We start from the raw sequence: 23,466 nt of genomic DNA, 5'->3' as shown, positions 1-23,466 counted from the left end.
TTTTTCAAAAAGCTAAAAGTGTAATTTGTGCATAAGTACACACTGAACACACCAGCAGGATGGTAAGGCTTGTTGAATGGAGGAAAATACGAGAAACCGATGTCCAGTCAGTGGGGTAAGGAGGCTGGAATAAGATTGCAAAGTTAGATATAAAACAGGTTAATACTAGTTAAACAGGACAAATAATTCATAACCTTTGAGGTTCTTTTTTCTTCCTATAGAAATCATTTGCTTCGCTACTAATAAAAAATAATTTGCACCTTTTCTATTTTCTACAAGTTAACATCTAATCATACTGAGACTGGATCCCAGTCAATAGTGAATAGGTGAAAACAAGACCTTCCTGAGATGTCAGATGACCCTTAGGCCAGGGTCAAAAGGATTACAGAAAAGCGGTCTTTTTCTGCAACGGGAGAGCGTAAATATTTCAGGTTTTGTAGGCATCTGTTGATCTCTGTAACAACTAACTCAGCTCTGGCACCAAGCTCTGCTAAAGCAGCACCGGACCACACGTGGATGAACGGGTGTGGCGGGTTCCGGGAAAACCCTTTTTACAGAAAAGGGCAACAGGCCATTTGAGCCATCGCCGTAATCTGCCAACCCTTCTCTAGGGCAGAGTGTGATATTGACAAGACCTGCAGAAATTGTTTGGCTGGCTTCCAAGTTTGGAGTCATTTTTCTTAACAACTGGAATGTGTTGCTGATGACACGCACGATGGAGCGTGGTCCAGGGAGGTTCAGCCCACCCCCAGGGCTGACGGGTGCGCCTGGCCTCTGAGGATCCGCCTCATTCCCTCTCCCACACCCCACCCCCAGTTGGCAGCCCGGCGAACCTGGGTTGTCAGACCAGGACTGGGCCCCAGTGCGCTCTGTGGCCCTGAACCAGTTGGTGAGCCTCTCTGAGCCTCAGTTTTTCCATCTGTGACAAGAGGCTAATAGCAGCGAGTTTGCACGTTGCTGTGAGGACAGTAAGTGCCGTGCAGAGAGCCTAGCACACAGTAGGTGTACGATCAATGAAAGCTGCTGGGAGGTGACCTTCACTTGTGCCTCTTGTTACCTGATGAGACTCTCCCAACATCTCTCTTCAGACAGCGGGTCCAGGTCCCATTTTACAGATGTGGAAAATGGAGCCTGGGAAGCTGGGAGAGTTGCCTGTACATCTGGGAGCCTGGGAGCTCGTTGCCTGTATATCTCAAGTAACAGCTTACTTGGCAGAGGGGCCCGTGCTCTCTCCCGTCACTTGTCCTTGGGACAGGATCAGGAGTTCATCTGCTGGCCCTGCCCTGTGGGTCCCCCACATGTGGTTTCCCTGGAACCAAATGGGGACCCCTTTCCAGAGACATCTCTCAGTGATAGAAGAAGGTCATCCCATGGGTGTCCAGACTGGGGACATCGGGTGTTTACAGGAATGTAAACACCCATTGCTGATGTCTTTGTTCTTGTGGCCAACCCATACACTTGGGTTTAATTTCCGTAAAAATGAGATTTTTAGAATGCATTAAGCAGTAAGGATTTTTTCCCCCGTTAGATTTATTTCTTGATGTCCTTGGGTAGTGGCTTAAACACAGAATGAATTGCTTGACGTTTGGTCACTATAAATACAGTTTATTCCTGTCCAGAAGTCTGAGGCAGAATTGAGCATGTTCTCAGTGGTTCCAGTTGAGTATAAAGTGTTCAGGACTGCCTGATACCCGTGCCTACTTCTCAGAGACGGCCAGCAGTTGACTTCCCGTCAGTTAAAGCCTGTTCTCAGACCATGTGTCCCGATTTTGATTGAGAAAATACTGTCACCTGAGTCTACTGAGTGTGGTTTGGAGAGACAGCCCCTGCTCCCTCCTTACGTATTCCAGAAGGGCGTGTTAAAAGAATTATTCCATAGGGGTAGAAGTGTCTGGGAGTATGAGGAACATTTTTCTCTACCATAGGAACTTGGACCACTTTTGTAAGAAGTATATTAATCTAGTGACGTTGGCCCATGGAAAATAGATGCTCTTTTCTGTAGCTCACCAGACCGAGGGTGGTCCATTTACCTGAACCCAGTTGGGTTTCTGTGGGTTTCTTGCTGGTGAGATGCTTGATTGGCCCTTAGCACATTGGAAACTGCTGATATATAGAAAGAGAAGACAGCAGCTGTGTATCCAATTTGTTCTTTTTTCTGCTCATATGTTTCAGCTGCAGGTAACCTAGCCCAGTGTTTCTGGTAGCATGGTCTTAAACTGTTGCTAACACAAAATGAAATCACTTGGAATGAAAAAAACTCATACTGAGAGGATGAAAAACGTCATGAAATATGATGGGGGTGATTTCTGGTCGCTCCTGTGAGCAGCTTCACTCGACGTTTCCCTTCAGCCTGAGGGCTGGCAAAGCCAGCCTTCCAGGCACTGCTGTGCGGTTTCCTGTCTCATTAGTCAGAAAACGTTAGAAACGAGGGAAACTCCACAGGGGCTGGGGTGTCAGACCCCTTATTGTTTTCCTTCCACACACTTCTGGTGGAACTGAATTCGGTTGTGTCCTCCTGGCGGGGGCGGATCTGACCAGGTCACTGGTTGTGAGGTGCAGCAGCCCTGGATTCACCACTAAACCAGGGTGGATAGAACCTGAGCGTTCCATCTGTATGGCTTTCCAAGGGCTGCAGGGCACAGGGATGGATTTAATTTGTGTGTATAACAGATACTGGGTATGGTCCAGTATCTGGCCTTGTGGGATTAGGGGGACCCTATATAAAGAAGGAAGGATGTGTCTGGGTAACATGGGAACAAGGATCATACAAATGGCAAGCTTTGGGACTGGAGGAGGTCCTAGAAACAGGCTCCCCTGGGAGGGAAAGGGTGTTAATCTTCAGTGTGTGATTCCTCCAGGAGTCCTGGCCCATAAAGGAAGATGCCTGGGTTGTCGCAGCATCAGTGGGAGAAGGAATCAGGTCTGGGGCAACTGTATGGTTGGTGAACGGCCTGATAGCATAGCTGCCTTTTCTCCTTCTGTGTCCGGAAACCACCCACCCCGGCCATTTAACCAGGTGATACCCGAAACCCGCAAGAACAGTCTGAAGGGCAGTGACAAAGGGCTGGCACGTGGGTTTCAGCTTATTTGCCAGTTTCAAGAATTCGTGGTTTTCGTCTGCAGCCTGTGTTGAGGTCTGAGGCCATGTCTTGACCCAGGGGGAAGGAGAGGCCGGTCGGTGCTGGTGGCGCCTCCTGTGGGGAGTGGAGTAAGGGCACGTATCAAGTGCCTTCCTTTTGTTTGCCATCCTGAACTTGAGACCCGCCCCTTGTCAGATTTGGATGGGGCGGCACCGGGCTGAGGCTGCTCTCTGCCCCACCTGGCGCCACGTGGCCCCGTCACCCCCCAGGCACCCAGCCTGTGTCCACGCTCCATGACCTTGGTCCATGACCTGATCTCGGCTTTTGGACCCTACCCCTGCGCCTTCTCACTGCTTCCCACCTGGTTTCCGGGGACCAAAGCGATCCTGCTTTGGTCCAAGACATAGCAGCTTCCCCTGAGCCTGGCAGCAGCGGGTTGGACACCAGGAGGATTGTGAGCCTGGCTGAGCGACAAGACCCCCAGCCCCTGGCTGCAAGGCCAGAAGGACCCCAGGCATGAGGTCTGCAGGCCTGATCCCGGCGACAGTGCCCCAGGGGTCCCCGCAGGGACCAAGATTTGAGGGAGTGGATCGAGAGTTTGGACGTTGGTCCCGTGCTGTCTGAGTCGTGGCCGCTTCACATCTTAATTTGTGATTCTGGTGGCTTTTTGGTTCCTCTAAAGTAGCAAGTGGGAGGTTATGTGGGAGAAACAAAGCTTAATCTAAGTCTGATCTTAAAATATCATCAAGAGACAAACCTATTAATTTCAGTTAAAAACAATTCTTGGTTGTAAGAGAAAACCAGGGTGTGTACCTTGAATTGCATTAACATGCAGATACTCTGGTAGTAATTCAAATGGATTCTTAAGTCATCATGTTTCTTTATTGAAAACACCAGGTGGCCAGGATGACCGGAGATAGTGAATTACTGTATCTGGTGGTAACCATTTGCATTTCCTTAGAAAGCTCCTTATTTTGTTTATTTTTCATCCCCTTCCTTGTTTTACAAAGGACATTAGGCAGCTTAAAGATCATTAATTCCTGCACTGGTCGTATTTTGTTTCTGCCCAGTATGATAAAGTTAGTTTTAATTCATTTTCTCTTGCACTTCAGAGAGTTGGTTTATCTTGGGTCAGAATTGAATCTCATTCTGGGAAACGATTTGGCCAAATCTTATTTAGATCCTCAATTTTTTCATCATCAGAGGGACCAGGATGAGTTGGACGGTGTCTAGGGTTCTTTCCATTTTGAAACGTTATTTAATTTTTTTCAAAGAATACATTATTTTACTTAACTGTGACAGGAACAGGTTTTTTAAAAATCCTCTTCAGAATTTTGTGTTTTTGAACTTTCTCGATAAATGTAAATACTGAGTCTTGGTGTCTAGGTATAATTTTCTGTTTACTTCCTGAGAAGTTTCCCATTTGACAAGTAGAACCTTGAAAACATCTCAGACATCAGAGATTAACGCCTACGTGGGAGAGGCTCTGCCCTGTGGTCTGGAGGCCCTCTTCTGAGAGGTCAGCCTGCCTGCTCCTGAGGGCTTTAAACTTGTGTTCTGCTCAAATGTCCTGTCACCGAAGATCCTGGCATCCCACTTGACAGGTGGGCGTGTCCCTGGGGTCTGGTACTCCCCTCTGACCAGCAGTGGTCATTCTGGGTCCCATGTGAGAGTTAGCCCAGATACTCAAGGCCAGGCAGGGGTAGTGACACCCACGCAGCAGACGCTCGCTTCCAGGACAGCCTAAACCACTTAGTTCATCGTGCATGTGTACAACTAACAGGTCCTAACTCGGTGACCTCCAGTCCTATCCATTAAGCTTCCACCTGCGTTTTCTAAGCTGTCACAAGTTCATTGCCTCGGAGGCCACAGTAGGGTAAGCATGCCTGTTCCCGTGATTGAGGAGAGAAATTCTGCTCAAGCACCTTCGGGTCACCCCCTTCCCAGTTACCATTGGTTCTTTCATCTCCTCTGCTTCCATCTACAAGATAAGTCCTCACCGATCCTTTCCCACATCTCTCTCTTTCTTCTACACTGTGGTGTTCTGTTCACGGCTCCATCTCTTCTCATAAATTTCCCAAAGGAAAAGCAGTTGCCCTCCGCCCATTACACCCCCACTGCTTCACGTCCAGTTGGACTCTAGTAACCAGGGTGGAGGTTTGCCTTGGCAACCACGACGGGCCAGGAGGTTAATGAATAGGACTGAGAGTGTGATTGGTTTGACATTTCTTCTGCAGTAGCACTAGATTGACAACCCGCTGCACTGGTTGGCGACGCTCCTAATGCTGCACTTTGGGTGTGTTGGAAATGGCTGAGCATTTGTGCGAAGGGAGGAAGAGTCAGCACAGACCTCTCCTCCCTCCCAGGAGGCTTGTGACTGTCCAGTGTCGGTCGTGGGGGCAGGGAATCACACCACTCACCGAGGGGCTTATCGGCACAGGTGGATGTCGTCAGTGATCCAGTTTTCGATTTTCCCGCTGACGCTGTAACTCCAACGTACCGCTTACCTTCTGGCACCCAGAAACTAGCTCGTTGAAGGTGATGTTGGTTGAGAGCTCTGGTAGGCCTTAAGCTCTGTGTGAATTATATCCTTTCAAACACAGCTAACCAATGTCCCCTAAGTTGAAATTTGGAAAGTCTTACAAAAATGATCAGATCTGTGGTTACTCAAAACTGGGAAAACATAGTGTAGAATTCAACATTGTTCACCGTCAGGCTTTTATTTTGGAAGTGGAACCTGCTGGAAGATGACCTTGGTTCTTATGCGCTGTGCCTAAATGCCTCTGCGGCTGATAAATGGCAGTGATAAACGGGCACCAGACGTGCTTGACTGCAGGGCCTGGGAGCTGGGGAGGCGTCCGCCATTAGACCCTTTGTCAGCCGGTGCAGGTGCAGAATGATAGATTTCCGTAGATTGTATCCGGCATTTCCCCATTCATTAGTCTTAGCATTTTCTCATACTTTTGGTGTTCTTTGTTTCAAAACCATACAACTGACCCGTTCATGAGAGGATGAGTGCAATTCTCTTTGTCATAAGATTAATGTTAACTTTTTAAAATTAAAAACCATTCCACAGAGAGAAGCTGCTCACCCAACAGACGTCACCATCTCCAAAACAGCCTTGTATTCCCGCATCGGGACGGCCGAGGTAGAGAAACCCACAGGCCTTCTGTTCCAGCAGCCTGACCTGGACTCCGCCCTCCAGATCGCCAGGGCAGAGGTACTGTGGCGTGTGTGTGGCTCAGAGAAGGCAAGGCCAGCTCTGGGTGCCCTGGGAAAAGCTCCGGGTTCTGCCATTTGTAAATAAATGTATGTACCCACGTCCCACAAAGCCAGCATCTCTGGACACAGACTTTCTCCTCTGACCACTGCAGGCAGAGACAGGCGGCAAACCGTGGGTTTTGATCTTGGACACTATTGGGGTTTTGGGGTTTTTTTTTTGTTTTTTTTGTGTGTGTGGTACACGGGCCTCTCACTGTTGTGGCCTCTCCCGTTGTGGAGCACAGGCTCCGGACGCACAGGCTCAGCGGCCATGGCTCACGGGCCTAGCCACTCCGCCGCATGTGGGATCTTCCCGGACCGGGGCACGAACCCGTGTCCCCTGCATCGGCAGGCGGACTCTCAACCACTGCGCCACCAGGGAAGCCCGACACTGTTGTTTAATGAGTTTTTAGGGCCTCGTTCGAGTTATAACAAAAAAGCACATGCCTTTTAGTTGCTCTCTGTGGACATTGTGAAAGTCTCACGTTTGGCTTATTTCTATCTCATGCTTGGGGAAATTCTCTAAATACAATTATTTGGTGTAGCAGGTTTTAATTCCATATTTATTTAGTGTTTCCTTGTCTTGGTGTATGAATTGCTCAGATCTGAATTGACTCAGCTGGGACTAACCTCCTTCCTCTTCTTCTCCCTGATACTAGATCATAACCAAGGAGAGAGAGGTCTCGGACTGGAAAGATAAATATGAAGAAAGCAGGCGGGAAGTGATGGAAATGAGGTCAGTTGTGATGCTCGGGCTTCCTGGTACCTGGGGGATGCTTACCTGTGGTTTGATAACAGCTGGAGCTGGTGTGGCCCATGAACAGTGTCCTCTGTAGAAGTTACCCGTTATTCCACAAGGTTTGTATTTTCACAGAAGTATTCTTAGTGTATTACTATTCCTGAAATACCACGAGTCACATAATGCAATCAAATAAATATATGTACAAGGAAAAACACACCTCCTTCCCACTCAGCCTCTGGTTCCACACCCTTCAGGTACCTACTGTGCACCATTTCTGGTGTATCCTTCCCAGAATTTTCCATTTCTGATCCCAAATGTGTTAAGGTATCTATGTAGCCTCCATTTTTCTTCAGAAGTGGAGTGTAGAAATGTACATTACCCTATACTCTTTTTTAACGTAGCGTAACTTGGACAGATGTTTATACATCTTGACCTATTTGTTCAGCAGGTGCTTGACAGTCCTTTTAAGGGTCTAACGTAATTAATTTCACCAGTCTCAATTGATAAACATTGAGTGTGTCTCCCAAATGTCGCCTGAGTGATTTATTTTCATTTGCTGCCTATTGTCACAGAAGTATGACAGCTACCACACGGTAAGTACCTGCCGTGTGCCAAGCACTGTGCCTTTGGCTGGAGACACACAGCCTGTTTCTCCCCACAGCTGTCGAGGGGATGGTCAGCCCCGCTTGAAGGCGCAGAGAGGTTAGGTGACTTGACGGAGGCCCTGGAGCTTCTAGTTAACGAGAACATGGATTTGAATCCACCTCTCTGACTCTGAAAGCCAAGCTCTTTCCACTGTACCCAGCAGCCTGCCTCTTACTTTCACTCCTCACGTGCCTTTTCCCCTTTATTTCCTTTCTCAATTCATCATCTTCTTAGAAACTAAGAAACCATCTCTGGGGCTAGAATTTACCCTTGGGATGTGACTTTTAAAACTATATTGTAAAAAAAAAAAAAAAACAAAAACTATATTGTAAGTGGCATTTTTAAAGCAATTTTGGCCCAAACCTCTGCTCTGACCGTCCCGGATTAGCACATCTTGTCCAGGTTCTAGATGCTGCGGGTCTAAGAACTGCGCGTGGCGGGGTGGAGGGGGCATAGTTCATTCTCCACACACCTGCCCTTCTTCAGCACGAGCTGAGGCAATTGCAGGAGAAGATACGGATTCGACCACAATCATTTTAACAAGACAGAAGGTCCGGCACTGTGCCAAGAATACATAATCAGCTTCATTTTAAAGTCTCAAAGTGTGGGAATAGGAGAATGAATGCATTTCTAAACATTGGTTGAAGAATTTGTACATTTTTAGTACACTTCATTGCAGTAGTGCTGTGAGCTAATTATCAAAATCATATTCCTGGCTACCGTTTTAAGTAATAAGCAAATGTTTAGGTGATCATCTCCCATTTTCTAGGTCAAATAGCATCTTCCTGAAAACTCTTCTGTTAGTTCCATCTTTCTGCTGACAGCTTTTGTGATCACTTCTGGAGCTTAATCTTAGCGCTATTTCACATTCAAACTGAGGCCCTGTAGTTGCATTATTTTAAAATCTCTTTTATCTTTTTTTTTTTTTTTGGCTAAGGGGAAGTTGGGGAGGGAACCGGGTGGCTTTGGTTTTTTGCCTGCACTCAAGGTGGAGGCAGGACATACGGGGAGGCTGAAAGTTCTTGTCTCTGATTCCTTTTGCTTTCCTGGGAGAAATTGTACCTCTGGGGGCTCCAGGGAGTGCTGTTTGGTAACTGGTGTGGTGGGATTTCAAGTGTCTCCGGCTGGCACAGAGGCACTAGTTTTTGGTGCCCTAAATGTCAGCCTCTGGAGCCAGACCAGGTGGAAGTCAGGCTCTGCTTTGTAGCTGCTTCTGAGTCTGTTTCTTTTTCTTTCTTTCTTTTTAAATTGTGATACAGTTGTTTTACAATGTTGTGTTAGTTTCTACTGTCCAGCGGAGTCAAGTAGAGTTCCCTGTGCTACACAGCAGGTTCTCTGAATCTGTTTCTTAACTCTGTGTCTAACTTTCCTCATCTGTAAAATGGGGGGTAAGTCACAATGCCTGGAGGCAGTGGAGCCGAAGGGTTATAACAAAGACTCCAGAGTTGATACCTGGGTTTGAATCCTGGCTCTGCCACTTTGTAGCCCTGGGATCCTGGAAAGGTTCCTGAATGACCCTGTATAGCAATTCTAGGGAGACCACTTCTTTGGCCCCCAGTCTCCTAGCACTTCTGAAAGGACACGTCCCTTACTTGCTGTGGTCCCGCCTCTGCCCTCAGTGGTGGTGGGTTTAGATGGGGCAGCCTCAGAGATCCATCATCTGTGATTCAGGGGTGCCAGGAGGGGTTGTTTAAGCACAGAAAACATGAAGTGTCTCTGTGTAGGATTCAGAGAGAGAATGCAAGTGCACTCATGTTGTGGCTGCCTTTCTTGTGGGTCTGCCCTTGGGTGAGGCAGTGACCTTGGGGCCAAGGTCAAGAAGCCAGGGACAGACACCCAGCAGCTGCAAGGCCTTTAGCCTTTGCAAGAGTGTGTTCTGCTGTCACTGTCGCTTTTAGCTTCATTTAATTCCCACCCCCCAGGCCCGAAAGTCAAGGTCTAAGGTAATCCTCACTGGACCAGGGAGTAAGCTGAACCCTCAGCGTCCAGTACTGACTTGGCCAAATCACACAGCTCGGAGAGGCAGGGTCAGCTGCAATCAGGTCCTAGATCTGTTGGAGGTTAGTAGCTCTTGGTTCTCTTGTGGATTGGATAATGTAGGTGAAACCCTCAAGTCTTTTTTGAGAGTTTCCTTTAATCTTATAAACAAGGGATCTTAGTGCTTTTGTGCAGCTTCTCTTCATTGGGCCTACCCAAGAAGGTCTACTGTTTCGTTTCCTGCCACTCCCCCACTCAACAACACAGGTGACTAAGAAGTGGTCCCTGGACCTTGAGGAGCTTCCACTCAAGTACTATGATGTATGTTTTGGAAGAAGAGTCAGATAAAATGTTATGGGGTTCTAAGGAGAAATCAGGGAAGGCTTCCTGGAGGAGGTAGCATTTGAATTGGCCCTTGAAAAACAGACTATGACAGGTGGAAAGAGAGAGGGGAAGTGAACAACATGGGCAAGGCCATAGAGGTGAGAAAGCTCAGGGCAGACAAGAAATCATTTGTTCTCACTGAACCACTGTGTTCACGAGATGGCATGGAAGGAGGTAAGACTGATGAAGATCAGGCCCAGGTGACAGAAGGCTTCGACTGTCAGGCTGAAGGTTTGGCCTTATTTTTTTTTCTCAGTGGGCAGAGGGGAGACACAGAAGGTTTTGTATAAGGGAGTGATTTGATCAGAGTCTTGCACTAGGAAAATGAACCTATTTGGGTGTACAAGAAGAGGGCTGAGGTTGGAGGGGTCCCTAGTAGTCTGTGACCCATAAGACTTGTCCTCTTAGACGGTGGTCAGGCTGTTGATATCCAGCACATGGGCTCCCGCGTGAAATTAAAAACTATTCTGTGGTCACAGTTCCAACCTATTTTCACTTCTCTTACAGGAAAATAGTGGCCGAGTATGAGAAGACCATCGCCCAGATGATAGGTGGGTATCCTCACTGGTGGGGGGCTCAGGCCTGCCCTGAGATTTCTGAACTATGGGGAGGGCTTTGAAAGTAGAGACTCAGAGTGTGTTCCTCTCAGGCTCCTCTTAGAGCATGAAGCCCTTTAGGGAGGGACCAGAGCATCCCAGAAGGTGGCTCTGCCCCAGATCAGTGAGTCTGGGGACCTCCTGGAAACACCTGTCAGCGTGTGTGTCCCTTAGCATGAATTATTCATGCCTGTGGGAAGCCGTGGCTGTCACTTCAATGGCCACCATTTGACCCAGCCAGGATGGCCCACCTCATGGGGAAAGAGATTTGGGTTGGTTACTAGGATATTTGGGTGATTTTTTTGCTCATGGGAGAGAATCAGATCTCTATAATGAAATCTCTAAACCCTAATTTAGTTTAGACACAAGTGAAAAAATACCTGACTCGGCCTTTACACAGAGGTCTAGAACAAGGACAGTAGAACACGTGGCAGTCCAGCTGCCTGTCCCTATTGACTGGTCACAACACTATTTCTCACTGAGGTTGGACACTGCCTCAGAATCCATCTTAACACAGCATCCCTGGCAGCCAGTACTGACAGATTACTTTGGTCTACAATAAAAGAAGGCCTCATGTTACAAGTCATACACACCTGGCTCTTTTTTTTTTTTTTTTTTTTTTTTGCGGTACGCGGGCCTCTCACTGTCGTGGCCTCTCCTGTTGCGGCGCACAGGCTCCAGACGCGCAGGCTCAGCGGCCATGGCTCACGGGCCCAGTCTCTCCGCGGCATGTGGGATCTTCCCGGACCGGGGCATGAACCCGTGTCCCCCGCATCAGCAGGCGGACTCTCAACCACCGCGCCACCAGGGAAGCCCTCTTTTTTTTTTTTTTAAAGAAAAAGTGAGAAAAGGCCTTTTGCAGAAGTTCCAAGCCCAAGTCTTTTCACTGATGATCATCATTGAAAAATGCTGTTATAACTCAGGGTGCGAGGTGTGGGATCTTTGTTTATTTATTTATTTGCTTAGGTCCATGATAGCAGTTTTTTAAAAAACCTTTTACTCCAAAGGACATAAGCTTACTGCAAACCACAGCTTGATGCTGTTTTAGCAGGTGACCCCTCGTCATCTCAAACGTTTGGATATGTCACACCACACCTCTAGCTTTTGCCCCAAGGTAAATATGACCACAGCCTTGGGAACAGTGAAGAAGCTTCCATTCAAAAGAACTTTAATTTTGGTTTATTATAATAAAGACCATTTCTCCCAGAGCTCAAGGGAAGCCTATTGGGGTTTTTTAAAGGATCAGCCTCATGGTGTATGCTTTCTATCAAATGAAACCTCTGTTAAATTGGTATAACATATGGATACATATGGATGAGATAAAAAAAAAAAAAACCCTTGGAACTGAAACTGCTGCTGAAAATGGTCAGAAGGAAGGATTTATATCTTCCAATACACATTGTTTGGCAACCTTTCCGCATCCTGGAGTCTTGGGACGTGAAAATGTCACTCAAACCTACATGGCTCATCTGGAAACATCCTTCTGCGTCTCAGTCATCCATTTTTATTTTTTACTTTTGACAATGACGTTTAGTCCAGTGTTGAAGAGCCTTTGTCCTGACGGCAGGCCGCCCAGAGCAACCAGATGTTCTGGCTCGGCTGGCGGTTTGATAGAAGCAGACATTCCCTCTTGAAAACTGACAGAGCCAGAGTCTCTAGTTGACATAGTGGCCTGTCCTTGTGACAGAAAGAGTATTGGACTTTGATGCTTTCCACGCTGCAGGTGACAGTAGTTAGAACAGTGTTTTCAATTCAGACACAGTCTGAGGAGCGTGTGGAACCCTGACTCCAGGGATTAAGGCCACACATGCCACCCCCCTATCCCCACCCCGTCCAGGAGACCTGGCGTGTTTGGCCTAAGAGCCCCTCTCTTCAAGAGCTGTGAAATTTTCCCTCAGCGTTTTCCTGTTTTGGGGGTGTTTAAGCACTCTGCGGGTGGCTCTGCGAGACCCCCTCCCCAGCGTCCCTGGCTGGAAGCAGTGCTGTCACTTGGGGTGGCGCCTCATGGTGTGTCTGTTCCTCATCGCCCCCTCCCCATCCTCACTTCCTGTCCCGTTCATCACCCACCTTCCCAGAGCTGTTCTCATCCGAGAGGTGGCATGTCTGTGGGTGTCATCCATCAGTCACTTGCAGGTCGCCGATTAGGGCCACTGTCAGTTTCAGGGTCCTTGTGTCCTTGCCGAGGATGGTGTGGGGCTGCGGCATGGCTGGAGCTCACTGGAGCTCTGGGCGGGACCTGCCTTCTTTTGAGGCAGGAAACACACCCATATGTCTCATCTGGATCCCGTATTTTTCTTCTCATTTCCGCTCACCCACCCACCATTCCTCATGGAAAGGGAAACTCAGGCCCAGAGAGCTTGCCATTCAGGGCCCAGAGTGAATGTAATAGCATTTTGAAGTTAAAACCAGCTTCTACCCAACTTCCACTAGCCTTGACTCCAGCCTGGCTCCCTGACCTCTGTTTAACCTTCACACATGCTCCATGTTGGTGTGACATCTGTCTTGTCATCACAGTCCGTTCTCAGCATATGTTACTAAAGAGAATATGTTTCATTAAGTTCAAATATTGACTATTGAGAATTCAGAACAAAAAGGGATTTCTGTGCTTTCTGCATTCCAGGTTGTTGCGATTGATTTTTTTTTTTCCTGCTTTCCTAACAACTGCCCTGATTATCTGTTTTGCTTCCATTTTCCGTTGCTTCTTGCCCTTTGCTTGCAAAACAAACAGGCAAGCCTGGTAAGTAAATGCTTTTTCACCTAATTTGACACCCGCCCACTGCAACCCTTATTTGTTTGTTTGTTTTTCTATTTTTGTTACTTTTGCTTTTGTGTTTTGGCTGCATTCCCCACATGGTTTAATAGTGTTTCCGCCTGAAAAAGCCAGAACATCTCCAGGGCCGTTGTTTTATTGTTGTGTCTATAGAACATCTTGGGTCTTGAGCTGATTTCCTGCTTTGAAGCACCTAGCAGCATTTGTAAGTTACAAAAAAAAAAAAAAAAAGATGTGTGAAGCATTCTCTCCTCCTCCAGCATTCTCTCCTCCTCCCTCTCTCCCCAGGAACAGGGAAATTCTATTTTTACAAGGGTTATGGGGGGAGGAAAGGAAGCTGAGGCGGCCTAATCTCAGATCCAGGAAATCAGATGGACTCCGTTTGATAAATGGCTCCTTTACCAAGCCAAGGGAAATGTATACATGGCGTAGAACCAGCCCAGAATGTGCATCGTACAGCTTGCCGAGAACTAAGGAAGCAGCTAAAATTCAAAGAATAAAAACAAGCATTTGGTTACTGGTGGAACTTTGTAACGCCCTTTCTTTTAGGAGTCTAGACGTAGCAAACAGATTGCTGGCGGTTCTGTTCTTGCCATATGTTAAAAAGCTCCCCCTTCGTGGGTCACTGGGACTTGACATCATACCAGCTGGGGGGAGGCAATGATGCTGCTGATAACGGGTCACTGATGCTGGCTTCTTACTATGTGTTGAGGGCTTTATATTTAATCTTCTCCCAAATGCCATAAGAGAAATACTGGGATCCCCTGTTTCAGGTGTGGAGGACAGAGCTGAAAACCTCTGCCCAAGGTCACACAGCTGGGAAGTCTCAGAGCCAGGTCTGGAATGTGGACTCTCAGACTCTGGCTCCTGGGTCTTCACCTCTGCCCTGGTAGCAAGATCTCTGAGAGGCAGGGTATGAGGACCTCAGGCATCTTCCGGGCCTGTGGTTCTCCAAACGTGGTCCCGGGACCAGCTGCCTCAGCATCGCTGGGGACCTTGTCACAGATGCAGATCCTCGGCCCCACCCCAGACTGACTGAATCGGACCCTGCTGGGTGGGCACAGCCATCTGTGTGTGAGAAGCCCCTCATTTTGGAAATGAGGCCCTGGGACCTCGAGGGAGGACTTACGAGCAAGCTTATGGTCAGGGCTGGAGCCGAAACCAGAATGTGGTCCCCTGTTCCGTGCTCTTCCCTCCTCCCCCACCCGAGAACATGCCTGACGTCAGGATACAGAAAGATGCCCGTCTATCGGGAATCTAAGGGAAAAGAACCCAAAGCAACATCTCCCCACTTTTTTTTTTTTTTTTTTTGCGGTACGCGGGCCTCTCACTGCTGTGGCCTCTCCCGTTGCGGAGCACAGGCTCCGGACGCGCAGGCTCAGTGGCCATGGCTCACGGGCCCAGCCGCTCCGCGGCATGTGGGATCCTCCCGGACGGGGGCACGAACCCGTGTCCCCTGCATCGGCAGGTGGACTCTCAACCGCTGCGCCACCAGGGAAGCGCCCTCTCCCCACTTTTAAGGGAGCTACATCCTTCCAGGTCCATCCCTAAGGGGCTCACGTGGAGATGCAGTTATGAGCACAGCCTTGGGTTTGGATCTGGATCTGCTGCGTCCTCAGTGAACAAGTGACTCGACTTCTCCTGTCGGAGGGATACTAGAAATCTGCCGCAAGGCTGTGCTCATTCATTCACTGCCCAGCTGCACGGCGCGTATTGAGGTGCTGTGAGTCCGGCACTGTCCTAGTTCTGGGACAGAGCAGTGGACAGAACAGACTCAGGACCCTGCTCCCAGGGAGTGTGCCTTCTACACACACACACGTGCACACCCACACGTCTGATTTCACGATACGGAGTGGCCACCACTGGGCCCCTCAGAGGAGGCGTTTCCCAAACGGGCTCAGGGACGGTGCCTCTGAACGAGGCGGGAAGCTCCAGGCTGGCGTTCCCAGCAGAGGCGCAGCAGTGCTGAGAGCAGAGCATGTGGGCAGGGGTTTGGATTTTATTCCAGGGCAGAGGGAAGCCCCTGGGGTGGGGTGACCTGGTTTGGACTTCCTGGAAGTGGCTTAGGAGCATTGAATCAAGATAACAGTTGGTCCGGTGCCCGACATGTGCAAGAGCCCGGTACACTGGCCGCTGCTCTTACCATGGCTGTGTCATCATTTACAGCTGCTGTCCATCCTGCGGCCCAGGCACCCCTCCCAGCTGACCTGGGGCCAAGGAAGGACAGGAGCTCGGAGTGGGGCTTCCCCTCACCCCCGCCACTCTCTGCTGTCAGCAAAGTTCCAGACGGTTCAGAGCAAGTGGTTCCTTGCCCACCCAGACCAATGATGGATTGGCATACAAAGCATAGAGAGCGCTGTGCGGTCGAGGGGCTTTTCTATAGAGTGGCCAGAGAAAGCCGTTCCCATCAATATGAGGGATTTTCACGGGGTTCCAGGCATATTCGCCTGCAGTGGCCCACCAAGCAGTCCATTTCACCAGGATCAGCCACTCTGAACTGGGCCAGAATTTAATTCTTTTGTGCATAACTGGGAAACTCACTTTGACAGAAATAGCTCCCTTTTCCTGGGAGTTAAGATACTTGCTGTATCAAAGGAAATGTCCATTTTTGTGTGGAGTAGAATTTCAGGGCCATGATTATGTGGGCTTTGGGTTCATGGGATGTTTTAAGGACGAGGAAACCGTTTTTCTTAAAACGGTTAATAATAACACTTAAGCTTAAGCTTAATAATAACACTTAAGAAGGGAGATTCCCTCCCTCACAGCTCAATCTACGGCACCTTTTAATCCGGACCAACACAAAATTCAGTAGCAACGTTTTCTTTCTTACCTTATGGATCGGTCTGTGTGCTGTGGACAATCACATAGAATCACCAGGGTCTCCAGGGTTGCATTGATCAGGTTAAAGAATGCTGGCTCGTTTCCATCCCATCTAATGTTGCCCAGGCCCAGGTCTGGGATGCTGCGCCCGTGGGTTTTGTTCCTTTAGAGCTGGATGGGTTCGGGGGAGTGGGTCTGTCTCAACCAAAAGCCAAGGTCTGAGATTGCTCGCTAGTCAGGCTGAGTTGCATCTGAGGACTCAGCCAGCCCCAGAGACCAGGTCCAGAACCCATGGGCCCCATCATTTTGTTCCCGTGTCTCCTGCCAGAGGATGAACAGAGGGAGAAGTCAGTTTCCCACCAGACGGTCCAGCAGCTGGTCCTGGAGAAGGAGCAGGCCCTGGCCGACCTGAACTCGGTGGAGAAATCTCTGGCCGATCTCTTCAGGAGATACGAGAAGATGAAGGAGGTCCTGGAGGGCTTCCGCAAGGTGTGTTGAGGTTCGCGGGCAGAGCGGGAGGGACGCGTGGGACGGAGGAGGTGGGGCGGGCTGGGAGGATTGTGGGCCGCTCGGGAAGGCCGTCCCTGCAGGCCGGGGTGCTCGGACTTGGCTGTCCAGGGTTACACCCGCGTCCCAGGGCGCTTGGGGTTCCCAACCCTCCTCGGCATTTCTTCTGTGGCCTCGACCCCTGTCCTCTGTCGAGTCAGAATGAAGAGGTGCTGAAGAAGTGTGCGCAGGAGTACCTGTCCCGAGTAAAGAAGGAAGAGCAGAGGTACCAGGCGCTGAAGGTCCACGCGGAGGAGAAGCTGGACAGGTGATGCCCCCACCCCGGGTCTGCTCCCAAGGGCCCCCCAGCAGCCCCGGCCGAGGCAGGCTGGGAGCTCCTGGCACCCCTGCCGTCGGCTTGGGCAGGGTGGTTATTGTAGCTGTGCTTTTCAATACAGTTCAGGATGAGAGTGCACTCTCCATTCGCATCCATCTTGATAAATAAGGGATGCGTGTTGTAATTTCCGGGGTACCCCCTGGAAGTACCTCGGCATCACGAGCGTGGGGGTTCTCATGGGCTCCTGTGCTCCAGCTCCCATTAGAAAGAGCTGGAGCCAGGTGATGGGGTTCCCCCTACCCAGATTTGGGAGAAGGAAAGCGGGAGGCATTTGCGAGGAAGGGTGGTCATTTCTGAACCCCATCCCCACGCCGTTCTTGCAGGGCCAACGCTGAGATCGCCCAGGTCCGGGGCAAGGCCCAGCAGGAACAGGCTGCGTACCAGGCAAGCCTGCGGAAGGAGCAGCTTCGAGTGGACGCTCTGGAAAGAACGCTGGAGCAGAAGGTAACAGGCCCAGGCGGGCCGGGCTGGCCAGACACTGAGACACACAGAGGCTAGGCTTCCCTGTGCCCGTGGCAGCTCCAGGACAGCCCGCATGTCAGGCACTCCCGGGACAAGTTCATGCTTCATGAGCATGGCCTCGCTCTCCCTCTGGAAGATCCAGGTTACCGCAGCCCTGAGGCTGGCCTCTTTTCTGCCTTTCTGGGAATTGCCATTTTTCATTCCTTTTCAGCGTTCATTCGTCAGATATTTGCTCAGCACTTGCAGTGTGCCAGGCATAGTACTTTAATCCCTGCATCCAGCGAGTTTACCAGTAAGTGGATGGTACCCACCAGGCAGCCGCCTGCTGCAGAACATGGGCAGCGTCAGGGTCAGAAGGGCCCCCAGGTGTCCTCTCATTTTCGCGGATGGTGGGATCCTCCTGAGGTCCCTCAGCCTGTCCCCAGATTTCCCGATTTCCAGTCAAGTGCTTGGACCACCTTAAACACCGTCTCCCTGGGTGTCCAGATGAGAAGCCCCTTCCACCCAGGGGTGCTGTGAATCTGATTCTGAGTGAGTGTGCGCCAGGCAGGCTTCCTCCCTGGGTGTGTTTGCAGACATGCACCCCCATTCTAGTTGATTTACTGAGCCTTAGGATTCCCCAGGATGGGATCATCTGAGGGCCCAGTGGCCGGGGGCAGCAGCACTTCACATGCATTGGGGTCCTGATGGGCGTTGGTGAGGACACTTTATAGGCAGGTAGCAGCAGGAGCCCAGGGTGTCTCCCAAATGGCCTCTGCTCCCCTAGAAGCACCCATCCAGGTTCCAGCACGGCTGGCTGGGGTCCCCAGGGGTTCTGGGCCAAGCAGTGCTAACCTCTGCAGTGGGCAGGTACCACCTCCCACATCACCTACATGGTGTCAGGGAGAGATTCAGGTCCCTGCCCCTCCCTGCCATCCATCCTGACCCTCGGCAGGCCTGACCCTTCACCTCGGTTTCTAGGTTTGTAATGTCGGAGGACTGAACCAGTAGATCTTGAAGGTTTGAGATTGTTCCCTCTTGTTTCCATCAGGGTACGATGGTGTTTAAATTGCATCCTGATATTAGCTAAATCAATAGAGCTAAAACCAGGGTCAGGAGAGGTGCTTTTCAAGGCACCCGGCCTGTTCAAATGGTTACGGTCGCAAAGTGGAGGTGATTGATGCTAGGTTTTCTGGCAAGCTAAAAGACAAGGAGAAAGCCAGTTGGATTTGCATTGTTTTGGATAACAGAAAAAATACAAATGTATCTGCAGACATAGTTTTGTCTTAAACTAAGACTCAGGAAGAAGGGGTTAAGCACATGAGTTCTTCGCTAAATGGCTCTAAGTGATATGGAGACGGTGGTCTCTGTTTTCAAGAGATCCAGAAGCATGATTTCCCCCCAGGGCAGCTCTCAGGTGACGGCGTTGGGCAGTTCACCCAGTCGGGACTTGATAAAGCGAGCTGGGACTTTTGCCCAGTGCGCTGAGCTCCTCGATGGGGCAGTTTCCTGGGCGGTGGGCTGATGGTGCCAGGACAGAGCTTGGAGAACCTCCAAGAACTGATAGCTAGTGGGTCTGCTAGTACCTCTCAGCATGCCTAATGCATAAAATAGCCAAGCTGTATAGGAGCCAGGCCGACCTGAATTTGCATTCCAGGTTTGCTACATCTGACCAACTGTGTGACCTTACGCACAGTGCTTAACCTCTCTGAGCCTCAGTTTCCTCACTGAAAAGTGGGGGGATAATAATGGCTACCTTTAAGGGACTGCAGTGAGCACAGAGTGCGACCACAGGGCCTAGGCTGGGTTTGCATGGTGCCCGGCATGTGGTAAGTGCTCCAATAAGATGAAAAATCACTGTTAGCAGCCCCAGCAGTGGCAGTAGTGGCGATAATAGTAATTTCAGGATTAGTGGCTGGTCCTGCAGCCCATGCAGAGCCCCATCTTCCAACCGGCATTTCAGTGCCTCAGGGAGCCGAAAACGCTAGACGGGCCAGGGCCGAGGCCAAGGGGATGTTCCAGGTGGGGCTCTCTCCCGGCGGGGCTGGTGGCAGGGCTGTAGCCAGGACCGAACCTCTCCCCTGCTAAGGAGGGCTGATTCCTCCCAGGCACCGGCTCAGTGATGAGTGGCACCTGGAGCCCAGCTGGGACACAGGGCATGTGGCTCCGGGCTGGAAGGTGTCTTAGGCCCCAGGGTTTCTGGGGAAGGGCCTCAGTACAGCCTCAGGGCACAGGCTTGTGATTGACTCGCCTTCCATGGGGACCTCGAGGAAAAGCTGGCTGCACAATGTTCTGGGGATACTGGAAAGATCTCGCCCCCTTGGAGAGGCCCCTTCAGGATTGGCTGCTGAGCCAGATGAGCATCAGGCCCAACATTTAGTGCATCTGAGAGCAGAGCCGCTGCTGTCCAGATGGAGGCATCGCCCCGTTGATCCCCGTCCCTGGAGAATGGACAGTGTTGTCGGATCACTGGTGCGAGATGACACGTAGTTGACTCCTCTTGACGGGGCTTCCGAGGACGGGCAAGGTGTGACTTGAGGAGCCCCTGAAGACGTCTTGCATCTGCCCTCACCTCTCTCCTCGGGCCCTGTATCCACAGCACCTCCTCACCTGGCATCCTCTGAATAATGCTAGGGATCCCATCCAGGTAGAATTGCTTATCCCCTCTGGTGGCATTTCTCAAAAAAAGCCACCATCCTTCTGTGCCCACATCCATGGAGACAAATAAATGGAAGAGAACCAATACTAGTTAAGCCTTTACTATGTGCTGTGCAGGGAACTTTATATTTCTTACCTCATTTAATTCTGAGAGAGACAGATGTTATTAACCACACATTTGAGATAAGGAAAATTGAGGCTCAGAGAGGTTGTGTAACTTGCCCAGGGTCACACAGCTACAGCTGGGATGTAGATTGTTTGGCTCCAGGTCATTTCTTTTGCTGCTTTGGATAAATTCAGGGGGACCAGGTGGCCCAAAGGACCCCTTCCTCTTAAAAAGCCCAGTGACCATTCTGATTGACTTGATTTCAAACAACCTCTTTTTTTGTCTTCATTTGCAGAATAAAGAGATAGAAGAACTCACCAAGATTTGTGATGAACTGATTGCCAAAATGGGGAAAAGCTAACTTTGAACCAAATGTTTGGACTTTGACCACTGCGTGCAATATGACCGTCGGCACACTGCTGTCCCTCTGGTTATGTGGACAGGTTCTGTTTTCACTTTTTCGTATGCACTACTGTATTTTCTTTCTAAATAAAGTTGATTTGATTATATGCAGTACTAAGGACACTATCAGAATTTCTTGCTATTGGTTTGCATTTTCCTAGTATAATTCATAGCAAGTTGACCTCAGAGTTCCTGTATCAGGGAGATTGTCTGATTCTCTAATAAAAGACAAATCGCTGACCTTGGCCTTGCCCTTTGTACATGAGTTTCCAGGGTGAGCGGCTTTTGGATTTAATATGATCATGTACAGCTTGCAAAGGGACTCTTGCCTTAAGGAGTGTAAACTTGATCTGCATTTGCTGATTTGTTTAAAAAAAAAAAAGAAAATGCATGTTTCAAATAAAATTCTCTATTGTAAATAAATTTTTTTCTTTGGATCTTGGCAATAAGTGTGGCTGTGATTTATTTTCTGGGAAAGGTTGGGTCTTTTCTCACCTTTGTTAAATCATATCAGATTTGGCCTTTCACTCTTCTCTGTCTGGGCTCATTTTTTTGTCCACAGATTTAAATAACATTTCCTTTGTTTATCGTGGCTGTGTTTGTAAGATGAAGCAATTGAGAAATATTGACTTGCTACTTAAATAATTGAGTATGTTAAATTAACTTAAATTTTGTTTTTACAAATTCTCTTGGACTTTAGGGGGGCAAAATCTACTTCCATTTATTGGCTCAAAGAGGTAGCAGGCTGTCACTCTTCCTGTTCATTCCTTTAGTCTGTGCAGATCAACCCTGAAATGTCCATTCCTCTCCAAAGGAATAGGAAACGGTGGCTATTCAGGTAATTAAGCCACTTTGGAGGTTAGGGATATGTCTGCCTTAGATTCCCTAACTGCTCCTAACTTTCCCAGGGACCCCAGCTTGAAGGGTGGGTGTATAAGGGCAGTGAAGGGGTAGGGGAGGTGTCCCAGTTTCCCAGGATGGCCGTAACAAACCACCACAAACTTCGCAGCTTAAACAACAGAAATTTACCCCCTCGTAGTTCTGGAGGCCAGAAGTCCAAAATCAAAGTGTAGGTGGGGTTTGTTCCCTCTGGAGGCTCTGAGAGTCTGTTCCATGCCTCCTGCGGCACCTGGCCGTGGCCGGCAATCCTTGATGTTCCCTGGCTTGTAGCTGCATCATGCCAATCTCTGTCTCCGTCTTCACGTGGGCTTCTCTTCTGTCTCACATCTGCCTCTCCGTTCTCTTATAAGGACACCGCTCTTTGGCTTTAGGGCTCATGCTGTATCCAGGATGAGCTCATCTCAAGATTCTCAATTACAACTGCAAATACCCTATTTCCAAATAAGGTCACATTCACAGGTAGTGGGATGTGGATGTATCTTTTGGGGAGGACACCTGTGGTGTGGGGTATTGGCTTGGAAAGCAGCCCCCAGTGCCTGATGGCCCTGGGCTTGAATGCCCCTCTCCTGCCCAGCCACAGTGGCTAAGGGATGCTCCCCTCGCACAGGCCCACCCCACCCCTAGCAGGGCAGGCCCTGTGCAGCCTCAGCTGGGTGGCAACGGGGTGGGGTGGGAGAGTCTCTTCTATAACGTACAAGGTATGTGAAGCTCAGCTGTACCACGCAGGAGAGAGAGACACAGCCTGCCTTTCTGGGAGAAAATACCTGCCTCGCGCCCCGCTGTCACCCTCACTGGACACTGGGCAGGGACCCTAACCAGGGCAGGGCTGTGCCTCCTGCCACTGCCCAGCAACCTCTGCTTGGTCCAGCCTCTGGGTACACCTCCCAGGGCTCAGCCGCGGCCCCCTGCCCCCCATGCTCGCTCATCCAGACCAAACCCCCCTTCCACCCCGCCCCCAGATTCTGACCTCAGTTACCTTCTCATTCCTATCGCTCGAAAGCTTTAACATTTTTTATTAAGTAAAACATTTCCATCGCTAAAAATCTAGAAGTGCAGGTAAGAAAAAACCCTCATAATCTCCAAACCAAGAGATGCTATTAATGTTTTTTAAAATTAATTTATTTATTTTTGGCTGCATTGGGTCTTTGTTGCTGCGCGCGGCCTTTCTCTAGTTGTGGTGAGCGGGGGCTACTCTTCGTTGCGGTGCGCGGGCCTCCTGTGGCGGTGGCTTCTCCTGTTGTGGAGCACGGGCTCTAGGCGCACGGGCTTCAGTAATTGTGGCACGCCGGCTCAGTAGTTGAGGCTCGCGGGCTGTAGAGCGCAGGCCCAGTAGTTGTGGCGCACGGGCTTAGTTGCTCTGCAGCATGTGGCATCTTCCCAGACCAGGGCTTGAACCCGTGTCCCCTGCATTGGCAGGTGGATTCTTAACCACTGCACCACCAGGGAAGCCCTATTAATGTTCTTATGCTTATATTTCTATGCCTTTTTCCCTCAGTGTATGAAAGACTTATTTTTATGAAAGTGGATTATTTGGAGTTATGTGGTGTCACACCGACACAGCCATCTGCAGGGCCCCTGCATAACGTTTTGTAAACCTTTTTTTCACCTAATACTATAATGTGGCTATCACGCTATGGTAACTCTTATATAAATAAATATCGCTGTTTGTCATCATTTTGAATGGCTCCATGTCTTCCATGGAACCAAAATGTACTTAACCAACTGCCCACTGATGGACATTTATATCGTGTCCAGTGTTTTGCTATCATTATGCACGCAGCTGCAGTGACTTTCTTTATGC

The 23,466-nt window shown here is 49.6% G+C and overlaps 1 protein-coding gene across 17 annotated transcripts in view; it reads left to right on the top strand.

The window, feature by feature from the left end:
- Positions 1–21,214, top strand: part of TACC2 (transforming acidic coiled-coil containing protein 2) — a 205,304-nt gene extending 184,090 nt beyond the window's left edge. For all 17 annotated transcript variants that reach the window (XM_067709185.1, XM_067709176.1, XM_067709184.1 and 14 more), the window contains 7 exons: positions 6,157–6,300; positions 7,001–7,077; positions 10,597–10,640; positions 16,604–16,764; positions 16,983–17,089; positions 17,482–17,602; positions 20,659–21,214. In XM_067709185.1, the coding sequence (XP_067565286.1) occupies positions 6,157–6,300; positions 7,001–7,077; positions 10,597–10,640; positions 16,604–16,764; positions 16,983–17,089; positions 17,482–17,602; positions 20,659–20,724 (720 nt within the window). In that variant the 3' untranslated portion in view covers positions 20,725–21,214. The remainder of the gene's footprint in view (positions 1–6,156; positions 6,301–7,000; positions 7,078–10,596; positions 10,641–16,603; positions 16,765–16,982; positions 17,090–17,481; positions 17,603–20,658) is intronic.
- The last annotated feature ends 2,252 nt before the right edge of the window (positions 21,215–23,466 follow it).

Source organism: Pseudorca crassidens, chromosome 16 (assembly GCF_039906515.1).
Source record: "Pseudorca crassidens isolate mPseCra1 chromosome 16, mPseCra1.hap1, whole genome shotgun sequence".
Taxonomy (NCBI): Eukaryota; Metazoa; Chordata; class Mammalia; order Artiodactyla; family Delphinidae; genus Pseudorca; species Pseudorca crassidens.
This window is presented reverse-complemented; position numbering and strand designations above follow the sequence as displayed.